The 24,547-nt window shown below is 41.9% G+C and overlaps 1 protein-coding gene across 2 annotated transcripts in view; it reads right to left on the reverse strand.

Moving 5' to 3' along the window:
• The window catches only part of TMEM135 (transmembrane protein 135), a 375,621-nt gene that overhangs the window by 192,147 nt on the left and 158,927 nt on the right, over positions 1-24,547 (reverse strand). Inside the window, exon 5 of one of the 2 annotated variants that reach the window (XM_065417238.1) lies at positions 7,229-7,294. The exons of the other annotated variant lie outside the window; for it this stretch is intronic. Within the exon in view, the coding sequence (XP_065273310.1) occupies positions 7,229-7,294 (66 nt within the window). The remainder of the gene's footprint in view (positions 1-7,228; positions 7,295-24,547) is intronic. 2 annotated transcript variants of the gene reach the window in all.

Below are 24,547 nucleotides of genomic sequence, written 5' to 3' on the forward strand. Positions count from 1 at the left end.
CTTCTGATTTTCAGGCCCAGACAGCTGTAATTACACAATGGGAACTTGTCTCCAAACGTCGTGTTTGATTCACCAAAGTTAAGTATTCAGATTTTAACATGATAATATATTCAAGCAAAAAAACCTCATACACTCACCTTTCCTTCTTCCCCAGCATCCTTTCTACTGAATAACGTTGATCTAATTATGTCAGTGTCTACACTACAGCCTTGCTCCCACCAATGTAAGTGCCCTACTATACCAACATACTAACTCCACCTCCATGAGAGGCGTAGTGTATGTCTGTGTAGTTAGGGCAACTACAGGGGAGCAGGGGGCAACTTACATCAGCTGTTGGCTGTCTTGTCAATTTCATGGCAGGAGCCCTGAAATGGACAAGAAAGCTGGGCAGCTGGAGTTCCCCTGGAGAGCTGGGCAACTGGACCCTTCTCCCAGCTTGGAGAGAGGCGAGAATGGACCCTGGTCCTGGCCGGGACCCAGATGAGAAGCCCAGGTGGCTGGACCCAGTTCCTAGTGGGGGGACCTAAGGCAAGAAGATTGGGCGGCTGGACCCCGCTCCCAGCTGGGAATGTTGGCTGTCTTGTCAATTTCACCCTGGGAGCTGTGAAATTGACAAGGCTGCCCGGCTCCTGGTGGGGAGCATGTGGGGCAAGGGGGAGAAGCCGGGCAAGCTGCACCCCATTCCCCAGAAGTGAGAAGCAGGGAAGAGAGAAGCCCTGAGTGGCTTCCCCCCACTCCTGGCAGGGAACGGGAGGCAAGAAGCCCCCGGTGGCTTTCTCTCCCCTCCTCCCCCCGCTCTCGGCTGGGGAGGAGGAGTGGAGGTGGGAGGGCAGGAGCCTGTGGTGCAGCTGGGCTCCTAGCAGGGAGCTGCCAATAGAGCTGAGAAAACAGGCTCTCAGCTCCCCACACTGCCCCACTTGGGTCGGCAGAAGTGCTCCTGGTGAGGATGCGCACACCGACCGAAGGGGAGTAGTATGGACATGCACCACCGCAATCACTGCAGTGGCTGTAAGTCGACCTAATATAGGTTGATTTACATTTCTAGTGTAGACATACCGAGCCTCCTAAGCAAATACTTTAATGTTACACCACTCAGTGCTATAATTTAGGTAAGTAAAAGTTCTCCCATCTTTATGCTGTATTGAAGCGTTCCATTGTATCTTTATCTGGATTCACTACTACTTTTACTTATTATACTAGTAACTGGCTTAGTCCATAAATATCACATGCAATATAATTAGTGTTCTGCATTTTCAGTTTTTACTGATTTTTACTAATTACCCTTTTTTTAATTAAAGGAGTTCCGTTTTTACTGGATTTACACCCATTTATCAATCCGCTCAATATTTTTTCGGGTACTTATTTTTGTTAACATTAACGCTTTACACGGTTATTATGTGCTGCAGCTCTGAGACTGAAGCAGTTCCACAGTGTAAAAAAAACACTGTGGAGGTCGGAAAATCAACCAACGTTGATTGAGTTATGATTGACTCACAAGGAGAGGCTGCCCGCCTTTTTCTTTGTGTCTGTTTACTGGGGCGCTGAATTTAAAGAATCAAGTATGGACAGATAAGGTAAAAATGTAAACTTGGGGCGAAAACACAAATCTGTGTCTGAATACCAACAATAAAATCAGTGCTTAGAAATTATCAAGAAAAGTAAAGACAGGAGTAAAGAGAATCCATTGTGCTGCAAGTACTGCACCACTGAAGTCAGTATTTGTGCTGACAGAATAAAGGAGCATGTAGAAAGCAAGCAACACAAGAAACTTGAAGAAAGTGAGCTTTTGGATAAACAGTCAATATCAGGAGCATTCAACAGGGCTTTAATGAAAAAGAGGACACAGCACAATTGTGTCAATTAATTTGTGTGTGCTCTTTGTTTCTCCAGACAACCACTGTTAATTGCAGAGGGGCCTATTGGTGACTTTGTGCGACAATATCATCCAGCAGCAAAAACGTTTCCTAATGCAGACAACCTCATTCATAAGTATCTGAAAGAAAATTATGATGCTTTAGTATCTAAACTGATGCAACTAATTGATGGAAATGTGGTGTCTCGTCTGATTTTTGACGAGTCTCCTGATACTTTGGAACATCCGATTCTTGGCCTTTTGTTTTTGTTTTTTTATTTCAAATCAAGTAAACTCGCATTATTTTGTGCTGATGTGACATTCATCCTCTCTACGGACTGCCATTTTCTCAACACAGCAATAATTGACATGTTTGAGATGTACCAACTAACTTGGAAAAATGTGGCCACAACCAAAAAAGATTCTGCTTTCTACTCGCTAAGATCACATGGGAAATTAAAATCAATCACATACCAGAGCTGCTATGTATTACCTGTCCTGCTCATCTGATTAACATTGAGCTGTCAGCAGCTACTGCTACAGAAGAAATGAAAGATGTGAAATTCTGCATCATTGGATTCCAGGCCATTTTAAAGTATGTGAACAAGTTGAAGGCTTTGATTTGCACAGTGAGAGATAACTGCAGAGCCGACTACTGATTAGCTACCCCGGTTGTGGCACATCAGTGGATGTAAACAAAGCGTGGACTGTGCCAATGCGTCTCCTAGATCATCCTGAGTTTGTTGGTTCTAAAGCAGAAACTCTGAAGAGGCTGGCAAATAACCAAAATGACTGCCAGATTCTGCGCACTAAGGTAATGTTCGTTGTTGAAAACTTAGATTTGATGTGTGACACACAGAAAACATTGGAGTTTTCTTCGACTACTGCTAATACGTTTGCCAGTACAGACTTTACCTTATTTTAACAACCAAAAACTCAGCTAAATTGAGCACAAAAGCTGCAGGACAAACATATGATGAGAAAACCCAACTGTTTCTGAAAATCCAATAAACCAAGAAAGCATTCAAAATCTTCAATACAATGCTCAGCGAAAAATGGAAAATGACAGTGGCCCGTAATCTGAACCCTGAAGTGTTTGGTGCCGAAGATTCTTTATGGAACGTCATCCAGATGTTGCACCTCTTCCTCAAGGTGAATTTTGCAGCAACCGTTATCCCAGAATATTCCAACCATTTGCCACTAAAAATGAAATTTCAAATCGGAAAGAGGAATTTACTACTTATATGAACATACCTAACCCTGACAATGTGAAACTGGATGTGGTTTTTGGAACAGTCATCAAGACACACGTCCCAACTTCAGCAAAATAGCACAGCGAACTTTGAGCGTACCCTCTGGATTGATGGAGAGCATTTATTTTCAAAGTTGGACTAGCCTCCAAGACAGCAAGAGGCTCAACATGAGTGAGGATATTTTGAAGAAACTTATGCGAGTGTACGCAAACAGGATTTCTGGAAAAACTACTAGCACAGAGAGACAGAAAAAAAACCTTTGTACCTAAAAAATAGTTTCAATTATACTATAGTAAATTGTGTATATTATGAAAGGTTTTTTGTTTTTCTTTTTTTCCTAATTTTTTAATTTTTTTAACCCGATATCATCCCAGTTTTAACATTTGGAAAATAAACACAGAAAAGTTCCTGGAATTTTTTTTTTTTTTTTTTTTTTTTTTAACAAATAAAAACTGAAAATATGGAACACCAAGTACAATTTATAATACTGCCAGTCTCTCATGAATGGCTCATCAGCTAAAATTCTTATTTTGGCCCAAACTGCCCATGTGAAAAATTTATTTAAGATTTGTTGAAAATGTAACTACTTTGTAAGATAACAATTGACCTTCATTTGCATGTCATTTAAAAGTATCCTCTCATATATCCATTTTCCAGACATGGTCCATTGGTCTGTTTTCATTATTTGGCAGCAAATAATCTAGCAGCTGCATATTGCCCTAAGATTTTACAGGTTTCTATTTAAGTTTGTCTTGTCCATTCTAGCCTCTTCTTTTCTCCCTCTGAATCCCAATTTCTCAACAACAACAAAAGTACTACCAGCTATCAATACTGCAAATCAAAGCAAAGTATTTAAACTGTATTGTTTAATATTATTTGACTTCAATGAATAGGCAGTCTCTGAACTTCAAAATGAACAGGGCTGTAATATTATTTGGCTCACTTCTGGAAGCTGGTTATATTACATGATATATAAGACTTTGGGTAAAATTTTCAAAGGTGCCTAAGTCTCATTGACTTTCAAGGCAACTGCAGAATAAAAAATTAAAGCACCTAAATGACTTAGGAGCCCAAATCCCATTTTCAAAAGTGACTTAGGCCCAGATTCTCACTTAACTCCCACTGAAGTCATTAGGAGTTAGGTGCTTAAATACCTTTTTGTATCTGGGCCTTAAAAGCATAAAACCTACTGACTTTCAATGAAACTTAGACAATGCAAATCACAGCTTTTCTTGTTTACTTCTGGAGTTTGCACCAGTGCTACTGCTAATCAGTTGTTGATGACTGATTGATGACTTCAAAGTATAGGCAAAACCCAACAGACAAGTGGAAGAGCAACTAAAACTTCCTGCTGGAAATGTCTGGAGATTTCCTATAAAAATAAGCATATAGAAAATGCCTAAATGTAACTGGGCCCCTGGAACTGAATTTTCACTCACTCAATTAATGCTTACTCTTAAAAATATTGGGTACATTCATACTTAAATTATATGTTCCCTGTCTCTGGTCTTTGACATGGTGGATTTATTCGTCCATCAAATAAAGGAGGATCAAGTAAAGTCACATAGATAAGAGGAAGCACAGTGGCAATTCACATATATTTGCCTGCATTGATTAGGGCTGACATTTAATTTCCATCACAAACTCAGACATATCAGAGGTTTTCTCCACCAAGGAAGAGACATAGGCAACTTGGAATCTAGGCAATTTCAAAAACTGTGTTTAAAGCATTTTAAGGTACTATATCTGCCTCAACTCCCATTGCCAGGATTTGAGGGTTTAGAATCACGTTTTTTTATTATTTACAAATATTTTTCTTTTTCCAGTTTTGTGAAAGATAGTCACAAACAATAGAGGAAACAAGGAAAGTGGCTTTTCACAAAAGGGCTGTCAACAGCTCTAAGTAAACTGGAAAAAATATTTTTCTTCTAATCTTATAGTCAACTTAGGTATTACAAGCGACAATAATAGATCAAACATTTTTAGTGTGATATATAAATTGACAGTATGTGTATTCAATTCACAGTCCCTGTCCTAGCATAAATGTCTATGAGAAATCAATGCTTTGGAGGGTCTGATCATAGAAGAAGAAGTTGCTGGGAAATTGGGAAGCAGGAACAATTTCAATTCAAACAGAAGGATACTAAAACCATATAGGAACAATAATCTTATTCATAAAGCACAGAATAAGCAGATAGTTCTAGAAAAACAAACATTCAGAAATGGAAGAGCAGCAAAAGCCAAATACCCATCCTGGCTGCCCACTGTAATGCCTGTACTACTAGTTTTCCGTAGAGTAATTTTAGGAGAAGGTAAATGGCTCAAAAGAGCTCCTGCTCCACATTGGTCTATGATCTGTGAATGTAACATTGCAATAGGACTTTTTTTTTAAATCAACAAGATAAAAATAGTTGTATCAGAGGAAGTGATTTAGGACTGACATTCGTACCACCACCATAATGCTCATAAAAAGATATAATTGTTTGTATTAGTCCACTTTTTAAAACTGCAAGTTTTAGTTAATAACTCTTTAAAAAGCAACATGAATTCTCCACAATCCACATGGATCATTTCAAGCAAACCACATTTCTATTTTACTAGTATTAGTGCAACATTCATTCTAACACGTATAACTAAGTACACCCAAATGAACAGCCTAGTGTACTGTGCTCTGTGCTATCATAAGAAACACCCAGAGATCGTGTCTCTCAAGACACCCTCTTGGAAGAGGTGGAGAGAAGCTGGAAGTGTTGCATATATTCCATACATAGGATCCTGCTGGACAGCGCATCATATCTCCCACCCTGCACTTCAAGATGGAGGTGTGATTTCCAGATCAAGGAAGCATACCCGCATTAGCTCTGATCAAGCTAGCGTGCTAAAAACAGAAGTGTAGCGGTGGTAGCATGAGGGTCTAGCTGCCCTGAGAACAATCCCATCTGAGATGCTAGGTACATACTCGAGCAGTTAGCCCTCCTCTTGCACATTCTGCTACAGCTACACTTCTACTTTTAGCACATAAGCTTGACCAGAGGTAGCCCAGATATGTCCCCTTGAGCTGGAAATTACACCTCTATCCCGAAGTGTAGACACACTCATAGTGACCAATTGCGGAGAAGGGTGAAGAGCAGTATAGAAAAAGCATAACGGAGCCCATGTTCAGAACTGCTATAGCAAGATCGGCTCTCAAGATAAAGAAACTGGGCCAGAGGAAAGCAGAAACCTTTGTTCCGATGCACAGGTACTCTACTCCACTTAAATAGGGAGAATTAAGGTAATTTCAATAGCACAGAAAGACAATATATGCTGTAACATGACTGGCAATGTACAGCAAGTGCTGGGTCAACTAGACAAACATTTTGCATTTAAAATCAACGCACAATATGATGAAATCAGGTAGCCATAACAATACACTTGAGTTTTCTAGAGTAATGACCCAAAATACTACAACTCACAATAGTTGCAATATGTAGTTTGGACCATTACTGAAGAATACCATAACTGAGTATAGTATTTTTCATGGAATTGAGAGCTACTTAATCAGCAGAATGCAAATAATAGTGTCTCCATGTATGTCAACCAAAAGGACAAACAAAAAAACCATCCCATACAGACACAAGCAGATATGAACAATATAACAATCATACTTTACATGTTCAAAGTACTTCACAATCATTAATTAATTAACCCTCATAATATTCCTGTGAGGTAGTAAAGAAACAAAGACAAACATATGAAGTGGCGTGCCCGTAGCCACCCATCCACAGAACCAGGAACTTCAAAAACCCAAACCCATGTTAATTTCTCAAGACCTTGCTCCCTCCTCAGTACGTTCAGTAAAGAATCATCAGGGCTAGAAGTATCCTCCAGTGAGTCACCTAGATTACAGCGCTGCATCATGATTCAATGTAAAATGAAATATAAAGAACATGTCTTTCCCCAATGTACAGGATCTGGGCTCTCTACTCATTTGCAACAAACTGTAAAGCAGACAGACACATTATCTACAAGACTATCAACTCTTCAGTTATCTGAATATATATCCTAAGAATTTACAAAATATCAAATTAAAAATAAATAAAACTTTACACCATATATGCAAAAACCAGACATTCAATCTTACTTCTCCATGCCTTAAAGGTGTAATGGCTCCTCTTGCTACCCCCATTCGAAAAAGGGTTTCCGTGGCCTGCGTATAAAAATAAAAAATTGTTATTTTGAAAAGACAATATAGTAATGATGACTATTATTGTTCAGCTATTACACTTATGACTAAAATGTAAGTCAAGTTTATTAACTGTTTTACTACTCAACCATTTAAATATGAATATTCAGAAAAAAATCCTACATGGTAACCTTCTTTCAAGGGATATCAAGCAAAAGAGACACTCCAGAACACATCTTTAGGCTGAAATCCCTGCATATGTGCCATTTTATTTATGTCATCAGGGTTTTCAAAGTTTCTGTTTTAGTAATATGAGTGTAAAGTAATGAAGAAGCTTTATAGTATCTGAGCCCTTATTAGCTCCTTGGTAGTAGTGACATCACAAAATGGGGACTTACAGTAGGGAAGCCAAGGAGCACAATTTTGGGCCGAAGAAATGGTTACTCACCCTGTGCAGTAACTGTGGTTCTTTGAGATGTGTTCCCATATGGGAGCTCCACTCGAGATGCACTAGTGCTCCCCCATGCCCTTTGTCAGAGATTTCTCAAAGCAGTGTCCATTCATCCTGCACATATGTGTTAATCTTTTGCCCTGTCCCATTGTCATATAGTGCTACGCGGTCAAACTGTCCCCAGTTCCTTCTCTACCATAAAGCCTAACGGCAGAAAACTCCGAAGCAGAGGGAAAAGAGGGCAGGTAGTTGAGCACCCATAGGGACACATCTTGAAGAACCATAACTACTGCACAGAGTGAGTCACCATTTCTTCTTCCTCGAGTAGTGTCCTTATAGGTGCTTCATGCTAGATGACTACTGAGCAGTACCCGTTAAGGTGGAGGGGGCTTCAGACTTCAATCCAGTACAGCAGAAAGTATAGCTGAGCTGCACACTGTATCAGAGGTGGAGTTGTGAGTTATTGCATAGTATTCAGAGATTGTATGTATAGAAGCCCATGTAGTGGCTTTACAGATTTTGATGATCAGTATGTTTTTGAGGAAGACCGTGAAAGTGGCAATAGACCTTACAGAATGGATACATATGAGTAAGGGCAGCTCAGTGTTATGAGACTGGTAACAGGAGTTAATGCAGTCTGAAAACTGTAAGTCTCTGGTTAGAGATTACCGACCCCTTTGATCTGTCTGCTATTGAGACGAATAACTTGTTGACCTTTCTGAAGGGTTTCTTTCTGTCTAGATAGAAGGCCAGAGCTCTCCCGACATTCGGGATATGCAGCAGTGCATCCTGGGGATTCAGATGTGGTTTTGGATAGGAGATAGGCAAGTGAATGGGCTGATTGAGATGGAATTCAAAAGAGATCTTAGGTAAGAAGTTGGGGTGGGGCCAGAGCATGACCTTGTATTTAAAAAAAAAAAAACACTGTGAAGGGGGGAGGAGGGTATGCCATCAGGGTCCATATTTCACCAACCCCTTGCACCAACATGATGGCTATCAGCAATACTGTCTTCATTGATAATGGAGCAATTAGCAAGTAGCCAGAGGTTCAACGGGTAGGCTTGTGAAGCATTTAAGGACCAGGTTGAGCTCCTATACTGGGGAAGGATGTTGGACCAGTAGATAGAAGTTCCCCAGCCTTCAGAGGAATCTTGATGGTGTCGGGTTGGGTAAAGATAGAATAGCCCTCTATTGGGGGTTGAAAAGCCATGAGGACCACCAGGTGGACGATAGACCGCAGGTTTTCAGAGGCAAGGTGTAGTCTAATATATCTGGAAGCAATGTGGTCATTGGTGAAAGCGGTCTGCTGTCACACCAACTGGCAAAACGCATCCATTTTGAGAATACGTGTAGCGAGTAGACTGTTTCCTGCTGTGTAATAGCACTCTTTTTATATCCTCTGAGCAGGTTATCTCCATTATCGTGAGCCATTGACTAACCATGCTTTGAGACAAAGCATCGCAAGATTGGGGTGAAAAATCTTCCTGCACTCTTGCAACAGGAGATACGGAGCAGTGCAGAGAGTGATCGGTGGGCATACAGACAACTGTATCAAATAAGGATAAGACGTTTGCCTGCGCCAGGTCGGGTCTATTAAAATGACTCTGGCTCTATCCTTCTTTATTTTGAACATAACTTTGGCTATTGGGGGTGGATGGGGGTGTCGGTGGGAAAGCATTAGTAGGGTTGACGACCACTGAAGGTGACAAGCATCCCCTAAGGATTGGTGACACAGAAGTGGGTGCATTTCTTGTTTGCCTCCGTGACAAATAAATCTATCTGGGGGGTACCCCATTGGTGAAATATGTGATGTAATATGTTGGCATCTATTTCCCACTCGGGGTCTTGAAAGAAGTGTCTGCTGAGCACGTCCGCAGTCACATTCGGAATGTCCGGGAGATAGGCAGCTGTGATAGTAATGTGATTCTGTATGCATCACTTCCAGAGTCTGATGGCCTCAGTGCAAAGGGAAAGGGATCTTACTTCTCCCTGGCTGTTGAAGTAAAACACTAACGATATATTGTCAGTCATTATATGTATGTGTTAGTCCTTGATTAGTCATAGGAATTGGAGACAGGTGTATCTGATACTCTGAGCTCCAGGAGATTGATATGTAGCATCGTCTCTGGCAACATCCACTTGCCTTGGATCGTACTAGTGTCTAGATGTGCGTCCCACCTTAGCAGAGAGGCATCCATCATTGCAATGACCATTGTGGGAGGACATGTGAATGGAACTCCTGGGCAGAATTTGCGACAGTCCTTCCACCAGCTGAGGGATTGTTTCACGAAGATGGGTATGGAATGAAGCATATCTAGACTGTGTCTAGTAGGTGAAAAATGGTTCTGAACCATCTTTGGAGGCAGCGCATTCGAAGACTGGCATGTTCCGTCATGAAGGCGGTGGCCGCCATGTGCCCTAGTAATTGAATGTAGTTCCCGACCATGGTTTGTGGGCTGAGCTGAACCGTGTTTGCTATGTAGAAATGAGCCACAAACCTGTGCCAAGGAAGGTAGGCTTTCTCTGTTATTGAACTGAGATGTGTCCCTATAAACTCCAGGGTCTGTACTAGGGCCAAGATGGATTTTACCCAATTGGCAGAAGAAGCCTGGGGCCTTGGAAATTGCCCAAGACGTCAGCTCCAGGGAGCAGCCTGTTAGCAACCAATCATCCAGGTAAGGCAATACTAAAATACCTTTTCTGCAGAGCTGTGCTGCTACACCAATATGACCTTCTAAAAGAACCTCAGGGTGGATGATAGGCCAAAGGGGAGCACACGATATTGGAAGTGGTCCAGGCCAACAATAAAATGGAGGAATCATTTGTGGGATGGGTGGATAGTGATGTGGAAATACACATGTTCAAGGTCAAGGGCTGAAAACCAATTTCCTTGCTCTAGTGAGGGAATTAAAGTAGTGAGTCACGATTTTGAATTTCTGCACGTTCACATAGGCGTTGAGTAGTCTCAGGTCTAGGATGGCTCTCCAACCTCCACTCTTTTTGGTATCAGGAAGTAACCTGAATAAAATCCCTTCCCTCAGTGCTGCATGGGGGCTGTTCTATAACTCCCAAGTGCGAAAGAACACCTATTTCTTGATGAAGCATGCTCTCGTGAGAGGGATCCCTGAAGCGGGACGAGGAAAGGAGGTTCATTGGTGGAAGTGAAGTAAAGTGGATTGTGTAACCTGTGGAGACGATCTCCAAGACCCACTTGTCTGTAGTGATCAACTCCCAGGCTCACTTGCAGTGTGAAAGCGGTTGCCGGTGGAAGGAAGGCTGGTGAATTGGTGCAATGGAAGAGGATGAGGATCAACACATCAAAATTGCTGCTTGGAGGTAGATGGGTGTGAGACGGGAGGCTGAGAAGTGGATGGTTTCCTTCTCTGAAACCTCTGTCTTCTTTGGTATGGCTCATATGCCCTCTGGGAGGGAAGGAATTCAATGGGCTGAGACACTTCAGTATCTGGATTTGCTTAGCTTTCTCTTGAATGTAGGGGTGTAAATGCCAAGAGAATGCAAAGTCGCTCTAAAATCCTTCAGTGTTCATACAGACTCATGTGTAGTATCTGTGAACAACTTAGATCCATCAAAATAAAGATCCTTAACCATGGTCTGAAGCTCCTTCAGGAAACCGGAGAACTGAAACAAGGAGGCTCTTCCTATTACCATCACTATGGCGATCGAATGAGCGGCGGGGTCATCAGCGTCGAGGGAGGCTTGCAAGGTTGTCCTGGCCAGCAGTTGGCCCTCCACAACAATTGCTTGAAACTGCTCCCTCTGTTCCACCAGTAGGTGGTCGATGAAGGAGGTTAATTTGAAGTAGTTGACATGGTTATACCTTGCCATCAAAGCCTGATAATTGGTAGTGCTACTTTCTTCCTAGTAGATCAAAGCACTTGTGGTCTTTATCACGTTCATTCACTGCATCCACTATCAAGGAATTAGGTGAGGGATGGGAAAATAAAAACTTTGAGTCCTTTGCTGGGATGTAACACTCCTTGTCTGCTCTTATCCATGTCAGTGGAATAGAAGCTGGAGTGTGCCAAATGATCTTTGCTAAAAGAGCCTCATTGACAAGTAAGGCTACCTGGGCTGATAAAGGTGAGTGAAGGATATCGAGAAGCTTATAAGGAGACTCTGTAAACTCCTTGAGTGGAATCTGCAAGGAGTCTGCTACTCTCTTGATTATTTAAAATCATCTGCCAGGGAAGGGGTAACAGGCATGACTACATCCAGAGATGAAGAGAAGATGTTGTCTGCAGACGAAACCTCTTCATCGGCTCTAGTCTCTTGCACCTCAAATGATTCCTCTTGAGGGTGAAATCTCCTGGGGGGAGCAGGTGATGCTGGTTATTCCTCTCTAGGAGTGGTAGCACTGGATGCTCTGAAGATTTGTTGGCAATACGTCACCCAAGGGTTCCAATACAGCAAAGGAGGAGGCACCAAAGGGTGCTCATACCAGCAAGGTATTGGTGGTAATTGTGGGCCATGAGCAGTGGCAACTTCACCAGAAGCCTCTGGGAAGGGACCTCTGAAGCAGTGAGGAGAGCAGCCCTGGACTAACACTAGTGAGACCGAAGTGAGGTCCTCAACAGAATCTTCTTCCTCAAGTTCACTGAAGAACGGTGCAGCGCCTGGGGAGATCTGAGATGCAATAACTGGTACCAGGCGAACCTCAGGTGATCAGGATGTCCTCGGTACCGAGAGCACATCGGAGCCAAGGAGCAGAGAATCAGGAGTCTCAGATACAACCAGGTCCCAGGAAAAATTGAACTCTTGCAGTACCACGAGGGGCACTGGTACCAAGGCTGACGACTCAAATAAAAGCAACTACTGATGATAGAAAAAACTAACACTAACACTAGTGCTAACTATGAGTAAAGAGAATTAGAGTTGAGATCTCAAAAGAACAACTGCTAGAGCTCTGTCTCAGGCCGAGGCACTTGGGAAGGAACTAGGGGAGGTTCATCTGTGCAGTGTTATATGACACTGGGACAGGGCACAAGACTGATTAACATGCATGCACAGGTCGAACAGACACTGCTATGAGAAATCCCTGATCAAGGGCACAGGGGGTGCTAATGCATTTAGAGTGGAGCACCCGTAGGGATACTACTAGAAGAAGAATCTTCTTTTTTTTTGTTTTTTTTGTTTTTTTAAGATTAGTTTTTGTTTGTGATGATTATCTCCTCCTTTGCCTGGTTAGTAGGGACAATTCACACACATATCTGAAATAACTGGAGCCTACCAACTTTTCAGAAAGTGAATGAACTGCATGGCGTTGCCTATGCACCTTATTAGAAGAGGAAAATCATGCAAGTGAAACATCTGTGGAAAAGTGTTTAGCACTGGTAAATATTTCTAGTCACGTGCCTGTGGGCTGGTAGCTTTTGTAGAAAGAAAAGAAACAGGAAGCACCTCACCCGTGTGACATGTCCTTACACTTATATCTGGGATGTGATCAGATATGAGAATAAATTTACTCCTTGCAAATGTGGACTCATACTTGAACATCATCTTCTATAATTTATTTGTTCTGAAATGAAGTAGTCTGCCTTTCACATAATTTAGGGTAGTGGGCTTTTATTTAAACTGTCTATAATGAATGTAGGCTTTTCAATAGAAAATGGGTCTGTTCATGAACACAAAAAGTCTATGTTTAAGGGTAGACTATATATATATATATATATATATATACATATACATATACACACACACACACACACACACACACACACACACACACAGAGAGAGAGAGAGAGAGAGAGAGAGAGAGAGAGAGAAAGAAAGTTTAGCAAGCTACAGTTTAGAAGACAAAAACACGGACAAACTATAAAATATATTCAGAACATGAAAAGTAATTAAGCAAAAATGGTTAGTATCTCAGCTATATTTATTTCTAATTTGGTGACTTTACACAGTAATGCACAGTGATTGATACAGTAAGTAGCTCAATGCTGAAAGAACTACCAGATTTGCTGTTTTCTTACCGCTGTGTTTCAGGATATCCACTACACAAATTCAAGTAAAAGACAACAGTATCTCATAAGTTTGATGTACTTTTTTACATGGCATATATTCAGAATAATCTACTATTCCTCTTACAAATATATATATATATATATAAATATATAATTATATATATATATATATATATATAATAGCTTACTATATACACGTTTATTTTCATTTTATTTAAAGAAGCAGAAATAGATCTATGGAAGAGCTTTCAATTGTGTTGTACTGTCTTTTCTCCTTGTAAATGAATGCAACAGCTCCAGAACACTGGACTTCAGAATTTATTAGCTCATTTCCACCCACAACAATCCATAGCAAATCCAAAATCTGATCATTCTTCTTCATCCTCTCAAAGAATAAAGGGGTGAGAGAACCCCACACAACCTTTTGTATGCCTCAGAATTGGTTTCTTTCATCAGCTCTTGCCACCAACATTTTTAAGGATGTTTCTGTCAAATAGAGCATTCTGTCAATACAGCTAAGCTTCCTTTGTTTCTATTGAAAACCACTGGTGTGTGCGACTTCCCTTTCACCTCTGCTAGTATAAGCTCTCTTTTAATACACTTGTACTCGCACAGCTAAGACCAGATGTCAAAGCCATGCAGAAACAAGGAGCAAATTCACAGCATTTGCAAATCTGGCACCATAGATGTCTTGATAGGAGCACCACTCTTCATGTGCTGAGTGTCACTAAGAAGATTAACGCTACTATCATAGTTTCCGACCCAGATGGGGTGGGGGAAATGAGGCCACCTATAGCTATTCACTAATTGACAATGACATGGTCACTGAGATAATGATAGGGGTTTTTGCTATGTGAAACCCAAATAAGGCAATAAGAAGCTGTGTATTTAAAAGGGTAACAATTAGACAAAAGACAAAGATTGATAAATGTTTGCGGGTAAGGGGGTAGGTGTTCACACAATATATTAATTTTGTTAAATTAAAGTTAGTATCTCAGCCATTCAGTCATAGCTATGCAACAACTGTGTTTGGAGATTCTACAACAGAGGTTCCCAAACATTTTACCTCGCCGCCCCTCCCCCCCACTCCTGTCCCTCTCCACCACTACCACCCCCCCCCCCACCCAGCCAGGGGTGGGCCTGAAACTCCGGGAAGGGGGGACGCAGACAGGGATAAGGGGTCAGAGGCTCGGGCCACAGCTGTGGGTGGAGCCGGGAGCGGAGCCTTGGCCAGGAGTCAGCAGGGGTCAGCAGATGGGGCCAGGGCCAGGAGCAGATGTGGGTGGCACTCCTTCCTCACCCCTGTGGGGCAGGCCTGGGCCCAGCCGTGTCCCTCCCTCCCCCCGCCCAGAAAAAAAAGTTCCTCTGCGCCCTCCACAGTTTGGGGACCTCTGTCCTATAATAATTGGATGTCTTAAATGAAAGCAAATAAACATTTCAAAACAAACCTTTCACTTCTCATTAAGTGATTTCATAATTCTTTACAAATTTTAAATATCACCACACTGACTCCGCAAAGCAGAAGTCAGAATTTATCAGGATACTAAAGTTACCATGCATCAACAAGTAAGAACAACTTTGCCAAACTTTAAACATTTGGACTTACAGTTTCCATGCAATGTGTCTTCCTGAGGCTGCTTTTTTAAATTTATGTATTTATTTATTTATTAAATGTCAGCAACAACTGTTCAGCTGCTTCCAAGAACGATGTTAAGGAAAAATATGTTTTTTCCATGTTAAAAAATTCTGGCAACTTTTTCTTTAAGAAACTCTAGCATCCCCATTCTTTGGACGAGGGACTTGAAATTTGGCAGGGGGTGGCCTTTTTTAAAAAAAATAAAAATAAAAAAATGTGACTTCTGCCATCCTCATGAAAAACCACACAAATCTGGGTTTTGAAAAACTTAAGTTCACATATGCTCAGTAGAGATTGCTAGAGCTTCACTGCTTAAGTTACCAAATATTCCATCTGCACTGGGCATGCTCCAGGACAGCTCTGAGCAGAGCTTTCCCTTCCAATTGCAGTTCCTGGTTGCTCCAGGCCATGCCAGGACCAGGCACCAGAACTTAGAGCAGGGAGCTTGTCTCTCCTGTGCTCTCAATGCTTCCTTACTGCTGACACCCAGGTGGAAAGCTGTCTGAATAGCCTGCAGAAGGGACAAAAGTCTGGAAGGGAGAAGAGACCGGGACAAGAGCAGTGGGGGAATTGGGATTGGGAGTTGCAGGGGAGACTAGGAACAGCTAAGCAAGGAGCTGGTAAGGGGAACTGAGATTGAGAGTCAAGTATCAGAGGGGTAGCCGTGTTAGTCTGAATCTGTAAAAAGCAACAGAGGGTCCTGTGGCACCTTTAAGACTAACAGAAGTATTGGGAGCATAAGCTTTCGTGGGTAAGAACCTCACTTCTTCAGATGCAAGTAATGAGATTGAGAGTTATAACAGAGAGACCGAGGCTGGAAGGCATGGGGACTAGGCATTGTAGTGGACACTGGGACTGGCTGGCCAAGGAGACTGGGAATGCGCTACATGAGGCAATCGGACTCAGATGAAGAGTCAGTGGTGGGGAAGAGACAGGACTGGTTAGAAGGGAAATGGCAGAAGGGATAAAGCCTCAGGAAAAACAAGCAGAAGAGTGCACCCATTGAAGCATATTCATTTCTAGAGCCTGTAGTGGAACCCAAGATTTTTGAGTCTCACCATTTTTCTGCTGTGAGCAAATTTCTGTGAAACCCACCAGCAAAGTGTCCCAACCACCTCTTGTGCTGGTCCACACACAGGATAACAACCTACTACTGCTATCTGTTACAAACTCAAGTGGCAAAGGTCAGTGCAGTATATCTAAAGGTACCAAACCTGCTAATGAACCATGCGGTTGTCACTGTGATGCAACATGATGTAATTTGTTTATTTTCAGTTGGCTTTTTTAAAAACCTTATAAATTACATATCAAAATCTACATTGAAAGAACATTATTAAGGCTGCAAAGTCAAGTGCTCAAAAGTTAGGAACCCCCCCTTCTGCTTTTGCATTATGATACAGTCTTTAATTACAGGATCACAGTCACATTTCCATACAACCCATTCATCATTCAGTACACAGGGTGGACCTGCTCTGGAGATGAGTCAGGGTTGTGTACTGAATGAGACTTGTCTACAGGACCCTTGCCTCATTCGTTGCAGAAGTTGGAAGGTCTGTAGTGAATGAGGCAGGAGATGGCAGGAAGAGAAATTATGGTCTCATGCTTAAACCAGGGGAACTGAATTTTATCCCTGCCCCTGCCACAGAATTCCTATATGATGCTAGGCAAGTCATTTAACCCAGCTTTTCATAGATGGTCACTAATTCTGTGTTCCTCATTTTCTGGGTGCCTGACTTGACTCACTGTCAATGGGAGCTGTGCTTTGAACATATAATATGCTACATAATGCTATGTATTCTGAAAAATCAGGAATTAGGCGTCTCAATTTGCGCACCCAAAATTATGGATATTTTTGACCTTAATCTCTCTCAGCCTCAATTCCCATGTGTTCCCACTATCAACATATACCATGACCTCTTCTATAATACAGGCCACAAAAATTCACCCAGTAATTCCTACAGCGAAGGGAATTATTCCTCCATAGTATATAAATGTTCACTGTTGGGATGAGTAATTTGTGGCTGAAATAGAGCATGTCTTTTAGAAAGGAATATATTTCAGAAAACTTCTCAATATAAATAAAATATTGATACCAAAAATATTTTTAATAGTTTCTGACAAAGCTGTCAGCAGATGGACAATAGAAAACTCCTTATTCTTCAATCCTCTATCAATCTATGTTTTCTTTTCTATAAAGTTTTAAGTCACCAAACAATTTTTAAGATCAGGAAAATAAATGCTTATAAATGTCAGGAGCTATAATTTCCTAATTTTTCTGTAATTTCCCCCAAAGAAAGAAATCTTATTACTCTGCATAATAGCTTGGAAAATCACAATATACCACAGTTCCATACATGTCCAAGTTGAGACAGGTAGATCTGTGAGTCGTCAGCACAGAGATGGTAGTTGAATTTGTGTTTGCAGATAAGATTACCCAGACATAAGGTATAGAAGGGACAAGAGAAGGGGACCAAAGGCAGAGCTCTATGGAACCCCCACAAAATGTTGGAAAGAAGATGAGGAGGATCCTTTGAAGGACATACTGAAAGAGCAATTGGAAAGGAAGGAGAAGAACCAGGAAAGGAGAGTCACAGAAGCCAATGCTAGAACAAGGTTTTGAGAAGAGAAGAGAAGAGAAGAGAAGAGAAGAGAAGAGAAGAGAAGAGAACCACAACCACCGCCATCACAGCAGAAGAGAGAAAGAGGAAGAATGGAAATCCCATGTGCTTTCTGGTATACTCCAGGATGAAGGAGTAAACACAGAGGCCACATTCAGGTAATCATTTCTTTTATATGTGGGATCCGCCATACTGAAACAGATCAGTGATCCCTATATTACTGGCACTTATCTTCTTCAGAAAAAAATTATGTAACTATGCAATACTACATGATAGGTGAGGTTTCTTTGTGACCCATGCTAGTGATTAGTCTGTGGTGAGATTCATACTGATTGTCAGCCCCTGTAAATTTTTATCCTAGATAGTATATTTGCAAATGCTGCTCCTATTCATATGAGTACTTAATTTTTAATCTCTCCCCCAAATCAGAAGAAAGAGAAAAGGATCAGTCATTATCCTCTAACATTTCAATAGGTTAAACTACTACAATATGTAGTAATTTTTCCCTAGTTAAAAAAGCTTATTGGCTTGTCTGCCATTTTAACTAGGAAAAAATGAATTATTGATCAATAATGTTTGAAGATAGATACTAGTGTATTGTGACTGCAATGGTTGAGAACAGATGCATGCTATAGTAATATATTATGATCATATCTTACTGGTAGTCAAAGGAAGCATTTTACTAAACATAAAAGATCAGTACAGTCTAATGATTTAATTAAAATATTTTAATTAGATAGAATATTTTTGCTTAATTCTAAGTTGTTCATTTTACTACAATAACTAATATCAATATTCATGTCACAATGTTTTCTGCTACTATGCATTTCCATTAAAAAAAAAAGTATTGTTTCAAATGGCAAGACCTAACATGAGCGTGAAACTTGGCTAATCTTAAATCCTTTAAACACAAGTAGCACAGAATCCTGGATATATCAAACACTCCATTTTAACAGACCTAAGTACATGATGTTTTTTTAGCCAAAGAATTCATCAGATAAACAAGAAGTATGCAGAGTGCTGCTCCCCCATAAATGAATCTCTGTCGTTCAACCATGTACCACTTCATAAAATCATTTCTAAAACTTCATTATTTCAGCATGAGATTTCTGGAGGAAACATTCTGCATGTTAGGCAGTATGTCAAGGCTTGTTTTTCCACATAAAACAGTTTTATCATGTCTAGTAGTGTCTCTTGTGCACACTTCAATATCCTCATATGAAAAAACCAGTAGCTGATATATCATCGTAAACAAATTAATATATATCCCTATTTTGAATTGTAAAAGAAAGACACGCCAATATTATAACTCTTTTTAATCCTGATTTGAAATTAGCCTTAGTGGAGGAGGGTAAGAAGGTGGCGAGGACCTCCTTACAAGCTTCCTTGGACATAGCGGACTCGGCCGCCAGGACGCTGGCCTCAGGTATCGCCATGCGGCGAGTCTCCTGGCTCCAGGTCTTGGGCTTGCCTCCGGAACTGCAGCAGACCCTGCAGGATTTACCCTTTGAGGGCCACGGGCTGTTCTCGGAGAAGAACGGGCTGTTCTCAAATCTGTTACCTGATTTGAAATATTCAACATATTTCTCAATAAATACTTTTTTTTTCCATGAGCACCAAATTAGATCATATTTTCCACACGGATAACAGAAATTGCCACTTTGTTCTTCCCAATTAAACTGAAGTCTTTAATAAATTACCCTGATTTTTTACAGATTAAAAAAGATGCAAATCTATGCCAGGATGTGCAATTGTAACTATGATGTACAATCCATGGTGTTAAAAACATTTCAATCCAAGTGGTTTAAGGATAACCAATGAAAACAGGAAGTCTTGGAAATGATACAATGTTTTGTAAGCAATAGTTTTAAGAGAAATAATCAAGTGGAAATACAGATAAGACTTTAAAATGTCCCTAGTACTGTACTGCTAAAGCTTGGTGTTTAATTAGGTATAGAGCTTTTGGGGGCTGTAGAAAGTTATGATCTGTTTTCATTCAGTTCATTGGAAGCATGCCTTAAGCTCCATACATCTCAGTATTTAAGCAGTGGTTTTAGGAATACTGTAAATATACTTCTGTTCAGAGATATGGGTTAGTGAGTTATCTAAGGATTTAAATTATCAGCAGATGGTTTGAATGGCTTCAATGTGAATTAAGCCAAATTAGTAGTTACTGAATCCAGAAGAAAAGTGTACGTTTTTAGAAATGTATGTTCTGTCATGCCATATCTGATGCAATATGAAAGTGCATCATACTATGTTTTGTTATACCTGTAACATCATGCCAATGAATATGAGAAATGCATGATTTTTCATATAATTTTTCCTATCACATGCATCATGAATCAAACCAAAGATGAAAATGAAATTGACAAAAAATGAAATAAAAGTAGCATCCATCAACATGAAATTCTATGAAAATCTGCTTCTAGTTCTAGTCTTTAAAAAAGAAATATGTAAAAAATATGCGGATAAGGGAAGTTCATAAGGGTTCAGGAATCTTCTGTGGTTTCAATCTACCTTTGAAGGCCTACCCTTGGAGACAGATTTATGAAAGTTATGCACAGTGATTTAGTGATTTTACTGAAATGTAAGAAAGTGAAATTTGTCACTGCACGTGCAGATTACATCCATTTCATTCTTACACCACAAAATATTGTGCCATTCACCCTAAGCTTGAAGATCTTGGATTCTATTGACATGCCCTGGTCTGTAAAATGGGGAAAGCTTTCATCTTTCAAAAACCTCAAAGAACCCACAAAATTATATATTATGAAAATGTTTACATACAAATCTGTTTCAGTTTTCTTATGATATACAATTTTAAATAGGACATATTTCAAAGCTAATTTCTATTCTTATATGTCCTAGATATGCTACTCCTGAGAACATTCTGTGCCAAAAAATTAAAAATTCTGCACACAATATTTTAAAATTATTCACATTTTATTTATCAAATAAATGTGGGGGCTTCAGCATGGCAGTGGGGAGCACAAGCCACTGGCTGCACAGAGGTGGGAGATCACTGTGCAGCTCCCTCCCCTTCCCCCCCACGGGACACGAACTCAGCAGTCAGGCTGCACCCAAACTTGACACAGCACAAGGACTGGGCCTGCCCCAGAAACACCCTAGGACCCTACCCCTGTGTGGGAAGGCAGGCTCAGCAAGGCAGGATCCAAGTGTAGAGGGGCTTAGTGTGTGGGTTGAGAGGGTTCTGTGTGGGGCAATCTGGGTATGGGCAGCTCAGTGGGGGATCTGGGTGCAGGTGGAATCTGGATGCACAGGGGCTTGTTGGGGGGTTCTGGGTGCAATGGTAATAGGACTCTGCAGGGGTGGTTGTTGGGGCTCAGCAGGGGGGGGTCTGGGTATGGGGGGATAGAGCTCAGCGGGGGGTCTGGGTGTGGAGGGCTTAGTGTGGGGTCCAGATGCTGGGCGAGTGGGGCTCAGTGGGGTGGGAGTTCTGAGTGCAGTGGGTGAGGCTCGGCAGGAGGGTTTGGGTATGAGGGGGTCTGGCTGCATGGGGGTTGGGCAGGTGGGGGTGCAGCTCCCTGTACAGGGATCCCTCACCGTAGAGCTGAGGAGTGATGCATGCAGGAATCGGGGGAATGGGGAGCTTACAGAGGTTCCTGCAGCCAGGGCAGAAATCTGGGGGTGGGTCTGACCCGGCCCCGGATGCAATGCAAGGGAAAAGGAAGTCCTAACCTTCCCAGCCCATCCGGGACTAGCAGCTGAGCCCAGCGCAGGGTAGGAGCCACCAGCCAGGTCTTCCCCAGTCCCGCCTCCTGCCCCACAGGTGATTTACCTCTCTGCTGGTTGCCCTGAGCACCAAGATCACTACACAGAAAGAAAGAAAGAGTGCAGACCAGTGAGTAGACGCACACTTACAGACTAAGGTCAGAAGGGACCATCATGATCATCTAGTCTGACCTCCTCCACATTGCAGGCCACAGAACTTCACCCACTCACTCCTATAATAGACCCAAAACCTCTGACTGAGTTATCGAAGTCTTTAAATCATGATTTGAGGACTTCAAGTTACAGAGAATCCACTATTTACACTAGTTTAAACCTGCAAGTGACCTGTGCCCTTGGCTGCAGAGGAAAGCGAAAAAAACCCAGGGTCTCTGCCAATCTGACCCAGAGGAAAATTCCTTCCCAACCCCAAATATGGCAATCAGTGAGACCCAGCAAGACCCAATAACCAGACACCTGGGAAAGAATTCTCGATAGTCAATGAGATCCCTCCCCATCTAGTGTCCCATCACTGCTGTTGGAGATATTTGCTACTAGCAGTCACAGATCAGCTACATACCAATGCAATTTCTTCTGGTACCTACAACATCTTTCAACTTGTCAAACAAAATGTGCTTTCTCAGGCTGTCTCCCGTCATCTAATCCATTCTGCTTCTGCATAACAATTTACAGAGATTACTGCTCGATAACAAATGGTAAGACTACTCTAGATGAAGTGGTACAATATTTATAACTGTTCTCCTTGGTGTAATGAGTATCCCAAAGAAATACTAACTTGAATCTCTCATTAGAAACAATTGGCTCCTGACTTCCACACACTATTAGGAAATCTAATCAAAGCTAATCAAGCTAGTTTACACCTTTGCCAAGCATAACCTCTGGAGAGAAAAAGGACAGATAGCAAAGATGAAACCTGAGTGATACACCTCTACCTCGATATAACGCTGTCCTTGGGAGCCAAAAAATCTTACCGCGTTATAGGTGAAACTGCGTTATATCGAACTTGCTTAGATCCGCCGGAGTGCGCAGCCCCACCCCCACACACACACACCCGGAGCACTGCTTTACCGCGTTATATCAGAATTCGTGTTATATCGGGTCACGTTATATCAGGGTAGAGGTGTATATAAAATATGCTTTGCAGTCCAATACTGCTATTCAAGTAAGGCTCTCAAATCCCTGTATAAGCTCCAAGCAAGTCCAGAGTCCTGTGAATCCTGTAAGTTTACAGCTGCAGAATTTGCAGCAGAATTTACTCCTTACTACAAAATATTGCTAAAAAATCTAAACTTTCATTTATTTATATATATTTCTAGCCTTTATGACTGCACAGATAAACTTAACGAGTGAATCAATAGAAAAGTGATGTAGCGATGTCAGCCTGAGTTGCAGAGAGCATGAAACATTAGCACTGAGAGGTATGAACTGCTTAATGAGGGCTCAGGAATTCTGCAGCTGCAGTATCTGGTATTTTTCCAAGATGCCACAGAATGCCACATTTTTGTCACAGAACTCAATATCTAGCTCTTGTTCTCCAACACCTGTTTGCCTGGTCAGGTGATGCCCAACATTTAATTTTGTCTCCTGGCCCTGTGGGGACCTTCCTGTAGCTCAGTCTAGTTTTCCAGGTTTCTCCACAAGGAAGTTAATTGGATGACAGTGCATGCTCCCCATCATGGTTCCTGGAGCCAAGCAGCAAAGGGTCAGGAAGAAAGGGAGAGGACCAAAAATGTAAGCTAGTGATCTGAGCTACCTGGAGAACACCACAACAGCCAAGGCCCAGAGAGCCAGAACAAGACATTCAAGCTGAGTACAAACTCCTGTTGCCTCAGCATAAATGGGGAGGAGGGAGGTGTTAGCATGGGCTACCTGGACACCACCACACTAGCGCTTGTGGACAGGAAAAAGACACTGAAGTCTGCTAAAAACAACCCCCTTCCCTGGCGCACACTGGGGGAAAAGAAGTTCAAAGCCAGCCCTCCTGGAGAACATCACCAAAAAATTGTCAGAAATAATTACTGATGAATGAGTTTATACGGTAGTGACAGAAAGGAGGGGGATGATAATGAAGGAGGCTCATACAGGTACATTAAAGCTGCAGCAGAGTTTAAGGGTCTTGCTGTGGAATTAGGTTCCCACCGTGTCATGGATTATGTGGGGCCCAGAACCTCTGTGATATAATATATTATTGGGTTCCCTTTATAGATAAGTAGACTGAGGCACACACAAAGATTGAGTGATTGACCACAGTCTCTTAGTGAGATAGTGGCACAGCTGAGAACAAAATCCAAGATTCCAACACTTAGTCTTCTGTTCTAATGCATGGAAAATGTCAAAGATTTGAAATTTTAATGACATGGGCAAATTATTCTAATAGTCTTGGATCATATAATATGGATATGTATAAGTTTCACCATCACCAAAATAAATTAATCAGAGCTGCAGATTTAGAAGCCTATATACCATACTGCTAACAGGGCCGGCTCTAGGCACCAGCAAACCAAGCACATGCTTGGGGCGGCACATTTTCAAGGGCGGCATTCTGGCACTTTTTTTGTTTTTCCCCCTTCCGGTGGCAAAAGCCTAGAGCCGGCAGCGCTTCGTGCGCGTGGGGCGCCCTGGGGCCGCTGCAGTTCGCCCCAAGGGGAGCAGCACTCGCACCTTGTGGCTGGGCCGGGCAGGCTCCGAACGGGGGACACTTGGGCTGGGGGCCGCCCCGCGGGGCACACGGAGCCGCCTACAAGTGCCGCAGGGCGGCCACCCCCCAGCGCTGCAGCCGGGGCTGGGCGAAGCGGCCCGAGCTGCCCAGGGGCTGCAGCAGGGCGGCCAGAAGCAGCA

This window comes from Emys orbicularis, chromosome 1 (genome assembly GCF_028017835.1).
Source record: "Emys orbicularis isolate rEmyOrb1 chromosome 1, rEmyOrb1.hap1, whole genome shotgun sequence".
Taxonomy (NCBI): domain Eukaryota; kingdom Metazoa; phylum Chordata; order Testudines; family Emydidae; genus Emys; species Emys orbicularis.